Genomic DNA, 22,439 nt, shown 5'->3' with positions numbered 1-22,439 from the left:
AGAACAGATGTATGGATACCGGGGGGGGGGGAAGGGGTGTGGGATGAATTGGGAGAATGGGATTGACATATATACACTATTGATACTATGTATAAAATTGATAACTAATGAGAACTGTATAGCACAGGGAACTCTAGTCAATGCTCTGTGGTGACCTAAATGGGAAGGAAATCCAGAGAAGAGGGGATATATGTATACATATAGCTGATTCACTTTGTTGTACAGCAGAAACTAACACAACATTGTAAAGCAACTATACTCCAGTAAAAAGTTTTTAAAAAGTGGGGGGATAGAAGAGCATATCCAAGAGCAAGAGGCCTTTCTGAGACTAGAGCAGAAGGTGATCAGTCATATTAACATGTTTTCTCTCATCCAGTCCCTTCTTTACTCCATTCCTCATCCCTAGAGTTGTTACCCCTATAGATATCTTTCTTCCTTATGTATCCTTCCAGAATTTATGTATGCAATATAAGAAAATCGTTATGTATAGTCTTTGTCCTAATTCTTATCCCAAAGACAGGATGTCATACACACTAACCTTTGCTTTGCCCTTTTCATCTAATATATCCTGAAGATCTTTCCATGCCATCAAAAAGAGAAACTCATCTTCCTTTTCAACAGCTTAATACTATTCCATTCTGTGGATAAATCATAGTTCATTTAACATCTTTATAATAAGTATGGGTTATCCCCAATAATCTGCTACTACAAACGTGCTGCAACAAACATCCTTGCACATATGTCATTTTGGTATGCGTGTAGGTGTATTGATAAGATAAATTCCCAGAAGTATGCTGCTGATTTAGAGGGTAAATCCACATGTAATTTTGATAGATATTGCCAAATTGCCCTCAGAAGTGCTGTATTACATACTTCTACCAGTAATATTTGAGAGCATCTATTTCAATACAGTATATCAAAGTTTTAGACATTTGCTTAACAAGCAAGTGAAAAACATAGTATTCAGAGTAGGTCATATAAAGGTACGAAGGAGGCTGGAGGAACTATGGCATCATTGTGGCTCAGCATTACCAGACCCATTATTTTTTAAGGAAGCCTAAACTCTAGGGAGCTCTGATTTAATCCAACATCCTTAATTTGGCACATGAGGAAACTGTGACCCCAAGAATTTAGGGGACTTGTTCAAGACTACATAGGAGGTTAGCATGCCAGGGCCAGCATCTGATATCTTTCCTTCAGTTCACTGCACTTCTAACGCTTCTGGAAGGCAGAAAAATGGCCCTCAAAGATGCCCATGCCCTAATCCCCATAACCTGTAATATGTCACTTACATGACAAAAGGGACTTTGCGGATGTGATTACAGTATGGACCTTACAATGGGGATATTATCTTGGATTGCTTAGTTGGGCCCAATCTAATCACAAGAGCTCTGAAAAGTGGAGAACCTTTCCCTGCTGTAGCCAGAAGTATGTGGGAGAGACAGGGCTAAGGAGATGAGTCAGGGATTCAAAGCATGAGAGGGACTCAACCCAGCTGTCATTGGCTTTGAAGATGGAGGAAGGGGGCCAGGAGCCAAGGAATATCAGTGAAAGCTGAAAACAACCTCCAGCCAGCAGCCAGCAAGGACATGGGGATCTCATTCTCACAGCCTCATGGAACAGAATCCTTCCCACAACCTGAATGAGCTGGAAACAAACTTTCCCCTGGCACCTCTCACAAGGAATGTAGCCCTGCCACCATCTTGATTTTGACCCGTGGGAGATGGAGAAAAGAAATCAACCAAAGGCTTGTGACTGACAGAATTGTGGGATAATAATCTTGTGTTGCTTTAAGCTGCTAAGATTGTGGTAATTTTCTAGGGATGCAATAGAAAACTACTACACTGCTTCACACTGTCTCTTCCATGTCACCATGAGGAGCTCTCATTTACTCATTTAAAAAATATTTATTGAGGACCTATTATGTGCCAGGCACCATCTCAGGTGCTGGAGGGATAGCATGAGTAACACAAAAATTCCCTGTTTTCAGGGAGCATACTTTCACATGGAGGAAGACACATAAATCAGACAAATATGTTAGTTACATGGTAAATTAGAAAGTGAGGAGATTGGTTCAAGATGGTGGGGTAGAAGGATGTGCTCTCACTCTCTCTTGCAAGAGCACTGGGGTCACGGCTGACTGCTGAACAGTCATCGACAGGAGGACACGAGAACCCACCAAAAAGGATACCTCACATCCAAAGATAAAGGAGAAGACACAGTGAGATGGTAGGAGGGGCGCAATCACAATAAAATCAAATCCCACAACTGCTAGGTGGGTGACTCACAAACTGAAGAACACTTATACCCCAGAAATCCACCAAAGGTTCTGAGCCCCACGTCAGGCTTCCCAACCTGTGCATCCAGCAATGGGAGGACGAATTCCTAGAGAATCAGACTTTGAAGCCAGCAGGATTTGATTGCACGACTTTAACAGGACTGGGGGAAACAGAGACTCCACTCTTGGAGGGCACACACAAAGTAGTGTGTGCATCAGGACCCAGAGGAAGGAGCAGTGATCCCATAGGAGACTAAACCAGACCTACCTGCTAGTGTCGGAGGGTCTCCTGCAGAGGCAGGGGGTGGCTGTGGCTTGGCAGCAGAAGTTCTGGGAAGTACTCCTTGGTGTAAGCCCTCCAAGAGTTCACCATTAGGCCCACCAAAGAGCCCAGGTAGGCTCAAGTGTTGGATTGCATCAGGCCAAAAAACCAACATGGAGGGAACCCAGCCCCACCCATCAGCAGACAAGTGGATTAAACTTTTACTGAGCTCTGCCCACCAGAGCAACAGCCAGCTCTACCCACCACCAGTCCCTCCCATCAGTAATCTTGCACAAGCCTCTTAGATAGCCTCATCCACCAGAGGGCAGAAAGCAGAAGCAAGAAGAACTACAATCCTGCAGCCTGTGGAACAAAAACCACATTCACAGAACGATAGACAAGATGAAAAGTCAGAGGGTCTATGTACCAGATGAATGAACAAGATAAAACCCCAGAAAAACAATTAAATGAAGGGGAGATAGGCAACCTTCCAGAAAAAAGAATTCAGAATAATGATACTGAAGATGATCCAGGACCTCGGAAAAACAATGGAGGTAAAGATCGAGAAGATGCAAGAAATGTTTAACAAAGATCTAGAAGAATTAAAGAACAAACAAACACGGATGAACAATACAATAACCGAAATGAAAACTACACTAGAAGGAATCAATAGTAGAATAACTGAGGCAGAAGAACGGATAAGTGACCTGGAAGACAGAATGCTAGAATTCACTGCTGCGGAACAGAATAAAGAAAAAGTAATGAAGAGAAATGAAGACAGCCTAAGAGACCTCTGGCACAACATGAAACGCAACAACATTCGCATTATCGGGGTCCCAGAAGGAAAAGAGAGAGAGAAAGGACCTGAGAACATATTTGAAGAGATTATAGTTGAAAACTTCCCTAACATGGGAAAGGAAATAGTCACCCAAGTCCAGGAAGTGCAGACAGTCCCATACAGAATAAACCCAAGGAGAAACACACCGAGACACAAAGCAATCAAATTGGCAAAAATTAAAGACAAAGAAAAATTATTGAAAGCAGCAAAGGAAAAATGACAAATAACACACAAGGGAACTCCCATAAGGTTAACAGCTGATTTCTCAGCAGAAACTCTACAAGCCAGAAGGGAGTGGCATGACATATTTAAAGTGATGAAAGGGAAGAACGTACAACCAAGATTACTCTACCCAGTAAGCATCTCATTCAGATTCAATGGAGAAATCAAAAGCTTTTCAGACAAGCAAAAGCTAAGAGAATTCAGCACCACCAAACCAGCTCTACAACAAATCCTAAAGGAACTTCTGTAAGTGGGAAACACAAGAGAAGGAAAGAACCTACAAAAACAAATCCAAAACAATTAAGAAAATGGTAACAGGAACACACATATTGATAATTACCTTAAATGTGAATGGATTAAATGTTCCAACAAAAACACACAGGCTCGCAGAATGGATACAAAAACAAGACCCATATATGTGCTGTCTACAAAAGACCCACTTCAGACCTAGGGACACATACAGACTGAAAGTGAGGGGATGGAAAAAGATACTCCATGCAAATGGAAATCAAAAGAAAGCTGGAGTAGCAACACTCATATCAGATGAAATAGGCTGTAAAATAAAGAATGTTACAAGAGGCAAGGAAGGACACTACATAATGATCAAGGGATCAATCCAAGAAGAAGATATAACAATTATAAATATATGCACCCAACATAGGTGCACCTCAATACATAAGGCAACTGCTAACAGATATAAAAGAGGAAATTGACAGTAACACAGTAATACTGGGGGACTTCAACACCTCACTTACACCAATGGACACATCATTGGACACATCCAAACAGAAAATTAAAAAGGAAACACAAGCTTTAAATGACACAACAGACCAGATAGATTTAATTGATATTTATAGGACATTCCATCCAAAAACAGCAGATTGCACTTTCTTCTCGAGTGCTCATGGAACATTCTCCAGGATAGATCACATCTTGGGTCACAAATCAAGCCTCAGTACATTTAAGAAAACTGATATCATATCAAGTATCCTTTTCTGACCACAATGCTATGAGATTAGAAATCAATTTCAGGGAAAAAAATGTAAAAAACACAAATACATGGAGGTTAAACAATACGTTACTATATAACCAAGAGTTTGGGCTTCCCTGGTAGCGCAGTGGTTGAGAGTCTGCCGGCCGATGCAGGGGACACGGGTTCGCGCCCTGGTCCAGGGAGATCCCACATGCTGTGGAGCGGCTAGGCTCGTGACCCATGGCCGCTGAGCCTGCACGACTGGAGCCTGTGCTCTGCAACAGGAGAGGCCACAACAGTGAGAGGCCCGGGTACTGCCAAAAAAAAAAAAAAAAAAAGAGTTCACTGAAGAAATCAAAGAGGAAATCAAAAAATACCTAGAGACAAATGACAATGAAAACACAATGATGCAAAACCTATGGGGTGCAGCAAAAGCAGTTCTAAGAGGGAAGTTTATAGCAATACAAGCCTATCTCAAGAAACAAGAAAAATCTCAAACAAACAATCTGACTTTGCACCTAAAGGAACTAGACAAAGAAGAACAAACAAAACCCAAAGTTAGTAGAAGGAAACAAATCATAAAGATCAGAGCAGAAATAAATGAAATAGAATCAAAGAAAACAATAGCAAAGTTCAATAGAACTAAAAGCTGGTTCTTTGAGAAGATAAACAAAATGGATAAACCTTTAGCCAGACTCATCAAGAAAAGAGGGAGAGGACTGAAATCAATAAAATTAGAAATGAAAAAGAAGTTACAATGGACACCACAGAAATACAAAGCATAAGAGACTACGACAAGCAATTCTTTGCCAATAAAATGGACAACCTGGAAGAAATGGACAAATTCTTAGAAAGGTATAACCTTCCAAGACTGAACCAGGAAGAAATAGAAAATACAAACAGACCAATCACAAGCACTGAAATTGAAACTGTGATTAAAAATCTTCCAACAAACAAAAGTCCAGGACCAGATGGCTTCACAGGTGAATTCTATCAAACATTTAGAGAAGAGCTAACACCCATCCTTCTCAAACTCTTCCAGAAAACTGCAGAGGAAAGAACACTCCCAAACTCATTCTAAGAGGCTACCATCACCCTGATACCAAAGCAAGACAAAAATACTACAAAAAAAGAAAAATATAGACCAATATCAATGATGAATATAGATGCAAAAATCCTCAATAAAATACTAGCAAACAGAATCCAGCAACACATTAAAAGGATCATACACCATGATCAAGTGGGATTTATCCCAGGGATGCAAGGATTCTTCAGTATATGCAAATCAATCAATGTGATACACCATATTAACAAACTGAAGAATAAAAACCATATGACCATCTCAATAGATGCAGAAAAAGCTTTTGACAAAATTCAACACCCATTTATGATAAAAACTCTCCAAAAAGTGGGCATGGAGGGAGCCTACCTCAACGTAACAAAGGCCATATACGACAAAGCCACAGCAAACATCATTCTCAATGGTGAAAAGCTGAAATCATTTCCTCTAACATCAGGAGCAAGACAAGGATGTCCAGTCTCACCACTATTATTCCACATAGTTTTGGAAGTCCTAGCCACAGCAATCAGAGAAGAAAAAGAAATAAAAGGAATACAAACTGGAAAAGAAGAAGTAAAACAGTCACTGTTTGCAGGTGACATGATACTATACATAGAGAATCCTAACAATGCCACCAGAAAACTACTATAGCTAAGCAATGAATTTGGTAAAGTTGCAGGATACAAAATTAATGCACAGAAATCTCTTGCATTCCTATACACTAATGATGAAAAATCTGAAAGAGCAATTAAGGAAATACTCCTATTTACCATTGTAACAAAAAGAATAAAATACCTAGGAATAAACCTACCTAAGGAGACGAAAGACCTGTATGCAGAAAACTATAAGACACTGATGAAAGAAATTAAAGATGACATAAACAGATGGAGAGATATACCCTGTTCTTGGATAGGAAGAATCAATATTGTGAAAATGACTATACTACCCAAAGCAATCGACATATTCAATGCAATCCCTATCAAAGTACCAATGGCACTTTTCGCAGAACTAGAACAAAAAATCTTAAAATTTGTATGGAGACACAAAAGACCCCGAATAGCCAAAGCAGTCTTGAGTGAAAAAAATGGAGCTGGAGGAATCAGACTTCCTGACTTTAGACTATATTACAAAGCTACAGTAATCAAGAAAATATGGTACTGGCACAAAAACAGAAATATAGATCAATGAAACAGGATAGAAAGGCCAGAGATAAACCCATGCACCTATAGTCAACTAATCTATGACAAAGGAGGCCAGGATATACATTGGAGAAGAGACAGTCTCTTCAGTAAGTGGTGCTGGGAAAACTGGACAGCTACATGTAAAAGAATGAAATTAGAACACTCCCTAACACCATACACAAATATAAACTCAAAATGGATTAGAGACCTAAATATAAGACCACACACTATGAAACTCTTAGAAGAGAACATAGGAAGAACACTCTTTGACATAAATCACAGCAAGATGTTTTTTGATCCACTTCGTACAGTAATGGAAATAAAAACAAAAATAAGCAAATGGGACCTAATGAAACCTAAAAGCTTTTGCACAGCAAAGGAAACAACAAATAAGATGAAAAGGCAACCCTCAGAATGGGAGAAAATATTTGTAAACGAATCATCAGACAAGGGATTAATCTCCAAAATATATAAACAGTTCATACAGCTCAATATTAAAAAATAATAATAATAAGCCTCTGCTTTTGTGTTGCTGGGAACCTGGATGCAGCATGTCTTGAAAGGAACATGTTGAGAGGCCTCATGCAGAAGGAGAGGCCCTGAGCTGACAAGGGGGAAGGAAGCTCAGTTGGTCCAGCCCCCAGTTCACCCTCCAACTAAGTTCAGCACACCAGTGACTACCAGTGAGAGCAGCAGGAAAACCAGTCAGAGAAGCCAAGTCTCACTGACAGAGTTGTGAGCAAATAAAACAGTTGTTGTCAAAGCTGCTCAGGTTTGGGGCGGTTTGTTATTCTGTGATACATGAAAAAAAGAACCCAAGAATTTTGGTCTGTGTATCCAGAAGAAGAGAGTGAGCATTAGCTAGACGGAGTAGGCAGGTAGTTAACAGGTTTGAGGGGAAATCTTGGTTGGAAAGATTAAAATCTTACTACTTCTGAACGGAAAAGGACGTTTGTTTTTTCTTAAGAGTAGAAGAACAATATCCTCTTATCTCTGAAGCACTGCTGGATTTTCCAAGGCCAGAAAAGGCCATTTTAAGAGCAACTCTTTGGATCTTCAAGATAGTAGCCACAGCAGAGGGTAAAGGAATTGTTTTGATTCTTTTCTTTCCAGCTTCTGAAGCTCTGTTGACAATCAGTGAAACCCCCATGGCAGTTTGAGGTAGAGAAACCCTCGCCCAGTTTTTCTGGCTTTGCCACTGTGGTTTCAGGGCTTCAAGGACTCTATCATGTAAAGGAGAAACCACGGTGCTTGCTTTCCCTCCCGCTTTCCACAACTGGTCACGAAGAACCACCCTGGGCTTGGCTGATGGGCTTCTGGAAGTCGAGTGTGCAGCCTTGGAGGAAGGCCCTTACCAGTTTTCGATGTAATCCTTCCTGTGGCCGTACACTTCAGAGACGGCAGTGTGTGGGAAAAGAAAAACTGCCTGGTCAATTTGGTTAGTCTGTGGGTCTCTGATGATACACATCTGGGCTAATACCTTGTGAATTTTCCGCAAATGAAGTGTTGGGGAAAGGCAGTGTATTGCTTAAGAATTCTAACTCTCCCAGAATAAATATTAATGTAAAAGGATTGCTTGTATGTTGCCAACCTCCCGCTCACTCACTCCCACCTGTAGCCCACGACATTCACCCACCCACACCTCCTTCCCACATTTACCAGCTAAAGTCAAATTCATTGTACACACAAAGGCTTATCTTCTGGGTTCAACCTTTTCTTGGGCCAGTTCCTGGGAGGGAGGAGTGGCTTCCATCCATCATCCCTCTGTAGATTCTCCACCCCGTGACCCACCACTGCCACCCTAAGTAGCGCAAGGAGATGAGGCATCACGGCACAAAGGGATTCACAATGTTGAGCAACTATAGGGTTTATGTCAGAGTAAAGGTGATGGGTTTGACTTAATAAACATTTTGGTTTAGGAAAAATGTTAGGAGGCAATGCTTAAAAATTTAATCATATACCAAAGGGGAAAGGAAGGTGAGGGATAAATTAGGAGTTTGGGATGAACAGATACACACTACTATATGTAAAATAGATAACAAACAAGGACCTACTGTATAGCACAGGGAACTATACTCAGTATTTTGTAATAACCTATAAGGGAACAGAATCTGTAAAAGAATATATGTGTACCTGAATCACCGTGCTGTACACCTGAAACTAACACAACACTGTAAAACAACTATACCTCAATTTAAAAAAAAGACATTTAACCATAAAATTATGTTAAGGATATCCAGGCTTGAGAGATGGCTTCCTGAAAACAGGTGTCATGTGAGGTTGTTATAGCCTGGTCAACATGTAGATGTGTTCACAACACAGGGATGCTGACAACACTGCTTTGGTCTCTTCAAGTCATAACACACCTTTGGCCATGGTTTCTTCCAATTACCATTAACACAATTCCAGGCCATTTCCCCTAAGGTGTCCATCAACCTGTGACGACCTGCTGCTGCTCAGCTTCTGTTCATTCCCACCTCCTTAAAAGCTTTCTTCTGCCCCCAGGGGTCTGATGGCTGTCAGCACTGACTTAGTCATAAACTTCCACCTTCGTGGTACTACCAGCCTTATCACCTGGAGAATGTCCACCAGATGTTATGGATGAAGATAGCTCATGAGGAGCACAGGCAGGAGGAGAGTCCCCGGGGTAAGGGGCTGGCAGCGGGTGCACTAGCAGACCAGTGAGTCTACCCTCCGCAGGAGAGAGTATAAAGGCCCTCCGAGGCTTCATGACGAAAAGCATATGGAACAGAATGTAGCTTAGTTTCAAGTTCCTCAGCAGCAACCCTAAGACAAGGAGTCGAAAGCAAGTAGTGCATCTGGGAGATGATTCCAGGAAACATAGGTTGGGGGTGGGGAAGTGTACAGGGAAGGGAAGAAAGCCAGTACAAGGTGTGTTTATAAGTCAGTGACCACTGGGGGCAAATGAAGTTTAAAATCTCTCAAAAACAGTGTGAAACACCTGCCTCAGAATTACCCCACCCAAGGAGCAAGGGAGCTCCTTGTATATTTATACAACAACTTCTGTTCATCACTTGTTGAGAGCTGCTTCTGGGGGTGCTGTTTCCCTGGACTTCTGGCCCACTGTGTGCAGGGACAGAGCAGCTTTCCACGGTTCCAGAGAAAGTCCTCAGGCACAGAGGTGCAGATGTGAGCCTGTAAAAGTTGTCTGGGGCTCTGTGAAACAGAAGATCCATGGGCAATGACAGTGATCTGTTCCAGGACACCTGCTGAGTTGGCTAAGACCTTACCTAACTGCTCATTGCATGGACCTGTGGCCTCAGAGAATGGATGCTGAAAATGTACTGTCAGTACTGTGATCAGTTTATAAAAGTTTCAGGATAAAATGTATATATATATTGATATCCATATATGAATTAGCTAAACCAGCATTGTATGGGGAAGCAGTAAATGAGGTATGTGTAACCCTATAGGTTTGGACAGCTTTCCATGACATTATTAAGTGAAAACTGAAGGTTATATAACCCCACTTGGGGGTTCAATACAATCCCATTTTTGTGTTAAAAGCACAGAAAATTTATATATGAGAAGAGTCTTTAAGAATAGAAGCTAAGGGACTTCCCTGGTGGTCCAGTGGTTTAGACTCCACGCTTCCATTGCAGGGGGCATGAGTTTGATCCCTGGTCAGGGAAATTAGATCCCACAAGCCTCGTGGCTTGGCCAAAAAAGAAAAAAAAAAAAAAATAGACGCTAAAGGTTATTTGTAAAGGTTACAAGTTATTAAAGTGTTAATAACTCTTGTCTCTAGGGAAGTGGGGTTATGAGTTAATTTTTTGTTGCTTTTCTTTATTTTCTGTTTTTGTAATAAGCATGGATTGCTTTTATAACCATGACCAGATTTTTAAAAATTCACAATAATGAAATATAATTTCAAGATATGAGAATAGTTCCAGTACTTTTCTAAATCTTCCTTTCTTCCTTCCCTCACACCCTCCATCTGTTACAACAGAGTAACCTTACTTATTTCAGGTAACTGGTATGAACATCACCACTCTCAAACATGGGAGAGGATAAAGAATTCGGCACAAAAGGCTTTTGCGGAACCAAAAGAGATGTCCTTACATCTATAAACTAAAACTCATCCATTTTGCTCACAGACAAGCATCTCAGACTAGCATCAGGGGCTTGTTTATATGTTCTTCGTACACAGTTCTAACAGACGTTGGCATCTGCATTAAAGTTCACATTTAGAAGAGGCATTTAGACGATAAGAAAGGGCCCGCCACAGGCAGACACACAGGAAGCAGTGAGAGGTGGCAGAGGTGACAAGCGAGGACAGAGCCCAGACAAGGCTGCCACACCTGTCAGTCAGCACAGGGACTCCTTAGGGTAGAGCACACACCCTCCGCCTCCTTACCAAGTGCGGAAGACACCCCTGTTTCCAAACTCAGAGCAGGATCACAGTGACAGCCTTGAGGCATCCAGGCCAGGCTTAACTGTACCCAAGAGAACCAAACATCCAACGCTCAGGCCTTAAAATGAAATAGAATACAGGCCTATAGTTAGGATCATCCACATTAAACGTGGGTACCTTCAAACACAGCTTCAGAGTCTTGGTGATATAGGCCAGACTAGGGAATGAGGTTACATTCTTATCTGTTTCTATCTTTCCTACTTTTGTGTGAAACAAAGTTGATTTTATTATCTGTCAATACCTTCTGGTTCCAGTATCTCTTCTTTAACATCTGATCTTATAATTAAGATTTCTTGCCTCCATGACCCTTCGACTTGTTTTTCCTCCTGGTTTCATAATATTCCTTAAATTAGAAAAAAAAGAAAAATTAGAAATTGGAGACTAAAGTCCTAACAAACTGTTTTTGGAGGGGCTGTGTTCTTTTATACTGACCATTTTAATCTCTTCATAAAAGGGGTGTTTAACAAGCCCAAACTTTTAAATATGAACAGAATCAAGTCAAAAGGAGATGAAAGAAATGGCATTCCTGGTGAAATAGGTCAGATGATTTTCAGACTCCAAAGTGTCCTGATAGTTTTATGTGATCCAATCCAGTTCCTGAAAAAACCCTGCCAACAGGTAACAGGTCTTTGAAAGCTTTTGAAGCCAAAGGCTCCCCACCAGCCAGCCCATCTCTTCCTAAGTTCTCAGCCTCATTAAGAATGAGAAACAGATACCACGGCACCAACCTGTCTACGAGAACACAGCGAGACAAATGTAATTGCCTGTACGAGGAATATAAGTCAGCAACTCCCAAAGCATTCATATTTACACCCACTCCATTTTGGTTGTCTTTCCTTTATAATTTGCCCATACATCGATGTCAAGTGTATAATTTCATCTGGGGCTTTATCAGTTACCGCCCAGAGCCATGATTATATGGTGCAGGGAACTTCCTCCCCCTGAGCGAGTCTATCTTTAGTATCTTCTTAATAGTTACTTCTTACATGTAAAATCAAAAGGAAAGTCTTGGTTTTCTTATGTGGCTCCAGAATCACTAAATATAACATTTAGAAGCCATTTATCAACTGAAACCATTGACTTTTCAGCTGCCACTACCATTTCTCAAAGCAAAGTGTTCTTATGCCTTCCCTTGGCTATTTTTTTATCAAAGTACAATGAAAATTTTAGGGACTTCTGTATTGACCATTCAATCATGTACTAAGTTCGTCTTTCATCTTGCTGGTGTCCAGCCTAATTAAATAGAGATGAAACTGAATTTTGAATACTCAGAACCACAGCAAGAGGCATAAAGGTATGATTTCCGGAAGAAGTAACTTTTTACAAACAAAAAACGGCTCTCCAATCTACGATTCAAAAGATAATTTATTAGTCTGAGAAGAGGAGTCACACACTATACCCAGTAATATGTTTCTTTTATTTTTGTTCCTTTATCTTAAAAATATATTTAAACAAGAAACAAAGATAATATTGAATTTTCCCATAAATTTTGCTTTCTTATTTACAGTGTTACATTGTAAATAACATTCCATTATACACAAATTAAGGACTGTGCATTACTGTATGTTCTCTTCACATATTCTTTCATAATATAGTACACACAGCTCGAAGCTATGCAGTATTTAAGCTTAGAAAAGCTTGAGGAAAGAAGTACAAACTTTATCAATAAGACTATTACTTAAAAAGGTTCTGACCTTAATTCTCTGCTAGATTGTTTCACTGAAACCATTCTTTGTTAAAGAAAAATGCCCCATATGAGGGATGAGAACAACAGTTTAAGTTACCATAGGATCCACTTAAACTGGCTAACAAATAAAAACACTTTGTTACTAGCACTGTTATCATATGGAGCATGGCCACTGTCAGTCATTTCAACAAGTAGATTGCAGTTCCGACATGTTATATCAAAGATAGTTGGTACCTCTTCGTGAAATCAACAATGTTCCCTGCAACTTTAGGTTTTACTTGTAAACAGTTAAAGACACATTTTGGGAAGATGATTTAATCATTCTTGGACTGAGGTTACACAATAAGGAGGAGTTTCTATTTCATCGAAGGAGAAGCAAGCATATGCACTGCACGTGCGCAAGGGCGCACGCATACGCACGCACGCACACACACAGAGTCCCGCTCATCTGCCCAAGACGCGCGTGTCACCAAGCGCTAACTACAGCAGCACTAGTGTCGTGAGCGATGCACGAGGCTGTGACAGGAATTATAAAACGAGGAAGATAAAACATCCAACTTCGGTTAAAACCCTGCGAAGCTCGGGTTCTGAAATGCCGCTCAGATGCTCTGTGTTCAGCCTGAAGGTTCAGCTCACTGGGCTCTCCAGGCGGCAGACCCCACCTTCAATCGCCACGGACTGTCCGGCTACCGCACCGGGAGGGAGTCTGGAAATGTGAGTCTGCAGAGGAGGAGACGGAAGACTGTTAGAGGTGCCAGCTGTGTCCCCCTGACGTGCGACAAAGGCGGAGAAAACACCAGAGCATCTTGGCTTCTCTTTGCTTCTGAGCATCTACAGGCTGTGCTGGCGGGTAACTCAGGTGCAGACAGATCCTGTTTGTCCAAATCTCAGGGGATATTAACTGAGTACCTACTACCTGCCAAGCACAGCACTGGTAGCTGGAGACAGAGACCGGGACAGCCCAGGCCCCCAGGAGCACAGAGCTTACAGTTTAGTCACACTCAGAACACGAGTGGTTTTAAGGCCACCTGTATTGAGCATATTCCAGTTACCTGAAAACTACCAGTTGATATACATTTTGTCCTCTGAACATTAAAAGCAACTGAGAATACCCGATTCATGTTTATTCCTTCAATTGACTCCTTAAAGGATTTAAATAGCTTACAAAAATCAGATCACTCAACAACCTCAAGTGAGGCAATGAAAAAAAAAGAAAAATAAGAACTTACAAAAATAAGTTAAAGACAGGCATGAGTTAACACACAAAATCTAGCCTGAGTTCTGTCCCTGTGCTGGAGGCAGACTGCTGCCCTGTCTCAGAGCTTCCCAGTGGCCAAGACCAGACAGGGGTCCACATGGTATAACGGGATCACACAAACCAACCACTCAAAGGAGAAAACCATTCCCGGCACAGAGTCCAAGGAGCCATTCCTCTTGTAGGGCTTCACCCACAGCAGGTACCGTGTATAGTGGATGAGTGAAGACAGCGGTTGTACAACAAGGAGTTTTGTAGGGCTGAACATTACAGCATCACTCAAAGGAGGCCAGCAGGAAAAGCTCTTCCACAAGGGGTCAGGACCACGTCAGCCAGGAATTCCTTTTTTTGATGATCTGGCTTAATCCAGGGATAGATAAATGTCGGAGTTTCTAAGAAGAACAGAGGGACTGTATATCCTTCAGGTAATCCTCTCTGATTCTGCTTCTCCACACAAACTTTTCCTGAGGACTGAACCCAAGGGAGTTCAAGTCCCAGAGTGAACTTGCTGGATGCAGCTGGTGAGGCGGCCAAGCCTGGGGTGGGTCTGACATCCTCTCACACAACCAAAAATAAAGCAAGCATATGCTTTAGATGGAGCAACAGGTAAGCTACCTGGCTTTAGTTTGACGGTGGGGACTGTTCTTGGGTCTCACTGCACTGTCCTATTAGAGGAGCTGACATAAGTCAGCAATTTGGAAAGCTCTGGAGAACAGAAAATGTTCTCTGGGTACTTAGCGTTTCTGTGCGCAAGGCAGGAAGCCACCTGTAACCTCCAGGAGGGAGGCCCGTCAACTTTGGGGTGGAGAGCTGGGCAAGGCAGTCCATGTGGCACCGCCTGGGAGGTGAGTATCACTGAGTTTCGTCACCAGGCTCATGCCTCTGGGCACCCTGTCCCAGAATCTGGCCTTGTTATTGCATCTGAAGGCTGTTTAGTGCATCTTATTACATCTTATAAGTACGGATATATTATACCCGAGAAGTCCACAGTAAGACACATTTGTGGATCTTTCATTTCTTGTGATGTCTTATTGACCTAGCGGGAGAAGTTTGAAGAGGACGTGTTGTTTGATTCTGCTACCCAGCAGCCCTTGTCACATCAGGCACAAAATGCTCAGATCCACAACTCCCAGGGCTCAGTGTTGATGGGGCCCTTTTATTCTTTCAGGGATTCATTAACATGAGGTCAAAGAATTTTTTTCCCTGAGAGAGGAGAAGCCCCTTAGTCTATCTCATCTCTCATCTCACCCTCCTCAGCCATGAAAGAGTCACATGGCTAGGACAGGGATCAAGAATGTGGAAAACAATATGGTGGTTCCTCAAAAAATTAAACATAGGATTATCATACGATCCAACAATTCCACTTCAGGGTATATACCCAAAACAAGTAAAAGCAGGGACTCATATATTTGTACACAATGCTCATAGCAGCATTATTCACAATAGCCAAAAAGTAGAAGCAGCCCAAATGTTCATCAACAGATAAACAAACAAAATATGGTCTATACATACAGTGGTATGTTATTCAGCTTTAAAAAGAAATGACATTCTGACACATGGTACAACATGGATCAACTTTGAAGACTAAGGTCAATGAAATAAGCCAGACACAAAAGGACAAATACTGCATGATTCCACTTAGATGAGGTACCTAGAAGTCAAATTCACAGGACAGGAAGCAGAATGGCGGTTGCCAGGGGCTGAGGGTAGGTAGAATTATGGGGTCATTACTAAATAGGCATACAGTCTCAGTTTGAGAAGGTGAAAAGTTCTGGAGATGGACGGTGGTGATGGTTGCACAACAATGTGAATGTACTAAATGCCACTGCACAGTACACCCAACATGGTTAAAACAGTAAATTTTATGTCATGTATATTTTAGCACAATTAAAAAAAAAAAAAAAAGAAGAAAGCAGAAATGACCATTTTCTTCCTGGTCCAGAACGGTATTCTATAAGATGGCATTAAGAGAAGGGGTTAGCTAGGAATGAATCCATGGTGCAGACCCCAATGGAGAAATATTAACACCAGGTTCTGTTCACAAATAGGTTGAAAATTTCCAATCAGGTTACTTAAGATATCTGTCCCTAAAAGTGAAGCTCACAGGAAACTCGACCCTCACATTTCCCAGAGATTCAGAGAGAATCCAGTGAGACTTCCTGGCAGGCCTGGTGGTCCAGGCACCAGAGGCAACAGAGAATAAATTAATTGTTAAAAGATCAAAGAGCGACCATATGTCCAAGCAGACAGCCTGCAACTTGCCCAGGGGAATGTCAGTCTTAAAGCAACTGATTTTTCTGCTGAGCATGAAAAAGACCCAGGACTAGAAGGAAGAAACTGCTGTCCCACAGACCAGGGGACTTGATAGCAATCCTCTGAGATTTACAGAAACACAGATGGCCAATCCAAACTTACCTCTAACATTCCTACCCACACCAAGTTTACAACAGAAAAACATCTAAATAAACTGAGGTAAACCACAAAGTGTCAAGGAGAGTTAGGAAGGAAAAGAAAAAAGAACTGGAAAAGATGACAAAGGTCTTGAGATATTTATTAATGGTACATGGACAAAATACTTCAAAAATACATTGAGATTTGTATAAATTGAGCTGTTTACATAAGACAGAAATGCTCAACCAGACAAACAAGTTGTTAAGATTAACTTCTCAGGATTACTGCTTCCCTAAATTATCATCTAGTCAAGGGGGATTTTGCAATTACAAAACACACTGGCATGATTTTGGTGTTGAGGGGAATAGAATGGTTAACCGTCCAAATGTATGTCAACACTTCACCAGTTTCATCAATCAACATGGTCTTCTGACTCATCGGAAAATAAGTAACCTTGGCCTGAAAAAGTTTGAGCCAAGATGTATTTGAAGCTTTCTGTGGAAATTTCAATGGAGCATCAAATCATATTATAAACAGTGGGGGCTGTTTAAGAGAATATTTTATATGAGTGTTTATCTCTAAAAGTTCTTTTGGAGAAGTGGGTTTGAATTCCTTGAGCCTAAAAATGTCTGTGGACAGTTCACCACTGTCTACGATGAACTTGTATGCCAGCATTTAAAAGTGTAATAAAGTATTTTATATTGGGTGTGTAAGGACTGTGCAGACTCTAGGGTGTCCTACAAGCATAAGACCTTAACAAGGTGTCTTTAAAACCATTTAAGTAGCAGTGTACTTTTATTGGAATTTGGAACTAATGAGAAATAGCACATGAAAATGGTAGATGCCAGAGCAGCGGCATTTTGGGTATTGTCCCTCCATTCCTTCAGAATGCCTCACCCATACACCTCTCTAACGAGGATTCCGTGTCTCTAATATCCTTTTCGATTCTTTCCCCGGGAAAGACGTCCTTGACTGGATCCTCCTCTAGATCTAGAAGCCCTCCTTCTAGCTCCTACAGCTCCCAGCTGAGCATTTCACAGCTTGTGATGTAACTGTCCGGGTTTTGGTTTGTTTTGAATTTTTGAATCTCTGTAATTGAAAGCCAGCTGGAGGCAGGAGTTTGTCATACACTCACCTCTGTATTCCCTGCACCTGTCAAAGTGCCTGACACAAAGGCACACTCTGGAAATGCTCATTGAGTGGAGAAGTGACTAAAGTATACCCTTCAGAGCTATGTTTATGTACAAAGAATCTCAGGTGTTTTAACTCGTGTGACCAGTCAGTTTGGTTAAAAAGTCAATCACACTAGTTTGTTATAGTAAAGATTATTTTTAAATAGATTTTTTAAAAGTATGGACTGACTCCATTTTCCCACTTTCCAAGTGATTATGCTTTTAGAATGGAGATAGAGCCTTAGATTCTGCAGATGCTAACAGTGCCGAACCAATGGAACCCAATGGCCTTGGAGTTAGAATTCTCTGCTTTCTTGCTAATTCCCTGAGTGACCGGACAGATCCTTGAGGTTAACACTCCTAGAAGAACTATCACCTTGTAAATTAAACTGTCTATTCAAAGCCAACAGTCTTAGGGCTGTATCTTTCTATAAAACCAAATACATTGCATAATAACATATTTAGCCTGAAGACTTCAAAATGAGAAAGTGAAAGAAAAAAATAATACAGAAATTATATAATTGCTTGATATCCTAATCACAATCTAAGTAGTAGCTGAGACTTCCTATCTTTCATACTCGTGTCTTTAAATCTTTTGAGACTACCTTAGTGACTGCTTTTTGTGGTTTCCAGGAAAACCATAAGCGCACAACTTAATTTTGAAAGTCTCAAAGCCTTCATTTAGTGGTTATATTTTAATCCATCTTTCCACTCGCGGGAGAGTTGCTTGAGATCTGCCACAACAGTCAAGGGAAGATTCTCTTAAACAAGTTATTATCCTCCTTTGGTGGGGTCAGGGACATAAAATCTAGACAGACACAGCTCAAAAAAAAAGCTCTTGGAAATATTTTATTCATTGGTTTCATAATTCTGAGAGTTTGGTTTTCTGCCTTTAAAAAGAAAAAAACAACAGTTTTTTCATTGATCAGTGGCTAAGAAAGTGCATGTAGCATACAACATATAGTGTCCAATTCTAAAGTTCATCTACAAAGGCAGTTTATCATAAGGGCTATGTGCATGGGTTACAGGATCAGAGCACCTTGAATTCTGGGTCATCTCTTCTTCCTGGACACAATGCTGGACTACATTTCCCAGGCTTCTTTGCAGTTAGATGTGGCTATGTGACTGCAATCAGGCTGATGGACTGAAGTGATGTGTGCCACTACCAGGCCCAGCAGAAAATCTTACAAACCATTCTCCATGCACTTTCTCTGATGACCTGAGGCCTAGGTGATGTAAGGAGCTTGGGACCCTGAATCATAATTTGGAAGAGAGTCCTCTGCCAATCAGAAACCCCAATTTGTATTTTATGTGAATGAGAAACATGCTTCTTATTGTATTTGAACAACTATACACATATATTCTGGGGTTTGCTTGTTACAGCAGCTGGAGTTATCTTTAACAACGATTCCATCCGGGCCTCTGCACTTACTAGCTATGTAACCTCTGCTGGTTACTTAACTTCTCAGGACCCCACCTCTAAAATAGCTATACAGTAAGTCCCCTACATATGAACCTTCAACTTGTGAACTTTCAAAGATGCGCACATGTGTTTGCATGTAATTACATAAGTTAGTTCATGCGTCTGGCGTACACTGTCACATGCGTGCATCCTCTACAAGTGGTTGTGTTTTTGTGTACTTTACTGTACAGTACTGTATAGAGTACTGTAGTACAGTGTCTTTATTTCAAGCCCAGGATGTCCAGAATCAAGCGTAAAAGCAGCGGTGATGTAGCTCATACTGCTAAGAAGCACCAAGACATAACAATGGAAACAAAAGTAAAAATAATTGAGAGAGTGGAGCGAGGCGAAAAGATGGTAGATGTCGCTCGTTCTTATAACATGAATCATTCAACCATCGGCACGATTCTGAAGAATGAGGACAAGATCATAAAACATGTGAAGTCTGCTGTGCCGATGATGCCAACAATAATATCGAAGAAGCGTGGAAAAGTGACGGAGGAGATGGAGAAACTTCTCAGCGTGCGGATGCAGGATCACATCAGTGTCGAGTCCCGCTCAGCTTAATGGTGATTCAAGAGAAAGCTAAAAGACTTGAAGAAGAAACATGGTGAAGAATCAGAGGGCACATCTTTTAATGCCAACCATGGCTGGTTTCATCGGTTCAAGGCTAGAGCCAACCTTCACAACGTAAAACTAAGTGGCGAGGCAGCAAGTGCAGATACAGTAGCTGCCCGGTAGCTGCCTGGGAATTTCCTGAAACGCTTCGAGAAATTATTGATGAAGGCATGTATCTACCTGAGCAGGTTTTTAATGTGGATGAGACAGGACTGTACTGCAAGAGGATGCCAGACCGAAGTTACATCAGTAAGGAGGAAAAGCTGATGCCAGGCTATAAAGCAGCAAAGGATAGGCTAACTCTGTTGTTTGGTGGCAATGCTTCCGGCGAACCAAAGAGATACACAATGCAGGAAATGGCAAGGGGATTTTCTTTATCCGAGGAGGCACTGTTAGTTTTTGAGGCACAGGACCCGAACGTAGAATGGTACAAGAAGGTTGCAGCAGCCGTTCAGAATGCAATCCAGTGCCTCTGTGTTTTCTACGACGAGAAAAAAAGAGCTACTACCCAGACATCACTGGATCGTTTTTTCAAGAGGGTAGATAGAATTGAATCCAGCAAGGAACCAGAACCTGTGGCACTAATGTCAGGCATGAGTGAAATTGCAGCTTGCCCTCCATCTCCTATTGCTGACGATCCTTCAGCCCTACCATCTCCCACCTCCTCTCCCTCCTCCAGTCAGCACCTCTTCTTGCCTGTTCACTCGATGCCAGCCCCTGTGTGCCAGCTGTTGTACTGTACTACTGTACTTTTCAAGGTACCATACTGTAAGATTAAAAATGTTTTATTTTTTGTGTTTTTTTAATGTTATTTGTGTGAAAAGTATTATAAACCTATTATAGTACAGTACTATATAGCCGATTGTGTTAGTTGGGTACCTAGGCTAACTTTGTTGGACTTAAGAACAAGGTGGACTTTACAAACTTGCTCTCGGAACAGAACTCATTCGTATGTAGGGGACTTACTGTAAGAGCATTTGTCATCAGGTTGACAAGGACTACATGAGATACTGCACGCAATGAAAGCATGTGTCAACACATTAGATTCTTATTATTCAAACAAACACATAGCCATAGCACAAAACATTATGCAGCACAATATCTATTACACATTAGTTGATATCCCGGAATTGGGTAATTCTATTTGAAATGTTTGATAGTCTTCAAAAATAGAACGAGATATTTTAATGAAAAATTAGCTGCATGCTAAAAGGTAAGGTTGAAGAAAATGGACATTTTTAGGCCAATATTTTTGATGCTGCTGTTTTGCTCTCACTGATACAATAATTAACAATTGCTGAGTATTTGCTAACTACTAAGGGCTTTGTATATACCTGCTTGCTGTATCATTAATCTTCGATGGCTCAAAAACAATCAGCTCAGCGTGCCTGGGTGCTACAGAGAAAACCAAAGTGGTAGAATACTGGCAAATTACCTTCTAAGAACACGTCATGTTGTTGGGAAGACAAGTAAGGCCATATGAGATGATTAGAAAACCATTAACAAAGGCACGTGACCATACACTTAGAGGGTATAACACTCCAATGTGTTTTCCAACACTACCAAGCTATTAACTCTGTGGGTACTGATTGGGTGTCCTACTATTTAACTCAGGCCTGACACCATCTACCAGGATATAGAGCCCACAGGTTAAGAGCTCAGTCCCACAAGACTGTCTCCCCACAATGCCAGATACCAATCGCAAGTTCAGGTTGTCACCTGCACTTCTGGCCCATGGCTATAAATTGGCTATAAATGAGAGGTTCCCACCACCCCCTCCTCAGGTTTGATTAATTTGCTAGAGCAGCTCATGAAATTCAGGAAAACAGTTTACATTATAAAAGGATATAATTTAGAAACAGCCAGATAGAGAAGAGATGCATAGGCAAGGAAGGTAGGAAGAGGCTTGGAGTTTCCATGCCTTCTCTGAAGGCACCACTCCCCAAATCTCCACACGTTCACCATCTCAGAAGGCCTCTGAACCTTGTGTTTCGGGGGATTTTTATGGAGGCGCTGTTACATAGGTATGATTGAATACATTACTGGTCATTGGTGACTGAACTCAGTCTCTAGTCCCTCTCCCCTCCCCATAGGTCAGGGGGTGGGGCTGAAATTTCTAACCCTCTAGTCACATGGTTGGTTCCCCTGGTAACCAGACCCCAAGCTTAGGTTACCTTGGGGTTTTCCAAAAGTCACCTCATTAAAATAAACCCAGGTGTGCTTGAAAGGGGCTTGCTATGAGTAACAAGATACCCATTTAACCTTTACGGCTCTGAAATGATTTCAGAAACTGAGGACTAGAGATCAAATATTATAGCAAAAGATGCTCCTATTGCTATTATCACTTGGGAAATTCCAAGGGTTTGGGGAGCTGTGAGTCAGGAACCCTGGAGGAGGAACAAATATGTACTTCTTATGCTAAATCACAGTACCACAGATACCCAACCACAAATGCTAATGAAGTCAAGAGAGAGAGAGCATGGATGTGGATCAAGGAGGTGGGGCAGGCTCTCTGGAGGCCACGGCACTGGACAGCAAATAGGACTGGAGAGCAGTGTTGGGCCTAAGGGAGAGCTGATAAGTTTGCTTGGTTTGAGCCACACAG

General features: G+C 41.4%; 1 protein-coding gene across 3 annotated transcripts in view; it reads right to left on the bottom strand.

Moving 5' to 3' along the window:
* The window catches only part of TASP1 (taspase 1), a 274,050-nt gene that overhangs the window by 22,617 nt on the left and 228,994 nt on the right, over nucleotides 1-22,439 (bottom strand). Inside the window, exon 14 of one of the 3 annotated variants that reach the window (XM_067707465.1) lies at nucleotides 11,497-11,592. The exons of 1 other annotated variant lie outside the window; for it this stretch is intronic. In XM_067707465.1, coding sequence (XP_067563566.1) covers nucleotides 11,533-11,592 — 60 coding nt within the window. In that variant the 3' untranslated portion in view covers nucleotides 11,497-11,532. Of the gene's footprint in view, nucleotides 1-11,496; nucleotides 11,593-12,596; nucleotides 13,657-22,439 lie in introns of those variants that run through there. One more of the 3 variants, XM_067707464.1, reaches the window with a different exon arrangement.

Source organism: Pseudorca crassidens, chromosome 15 (genome assembly GCF_039906515.1).
Source record: "Pseudorca crassidens isolate mPseCra1 chromosome 15, mPseCra1.hap1, whole genome shotgun sequence".
Classification (NCBI taxonomy): domain Eukaryota; kingdom Metazoa; phylum Chordata; class Mammalia; order Artiodactyla; family Delphinidae; genus Pseudorca; species Pseudorca crassidens.
The sequence above is the reverse complement of the archived record's forward strand: the minus strand, read 5'-3'. Positions and strand labels throughout refer to the sequence as shown.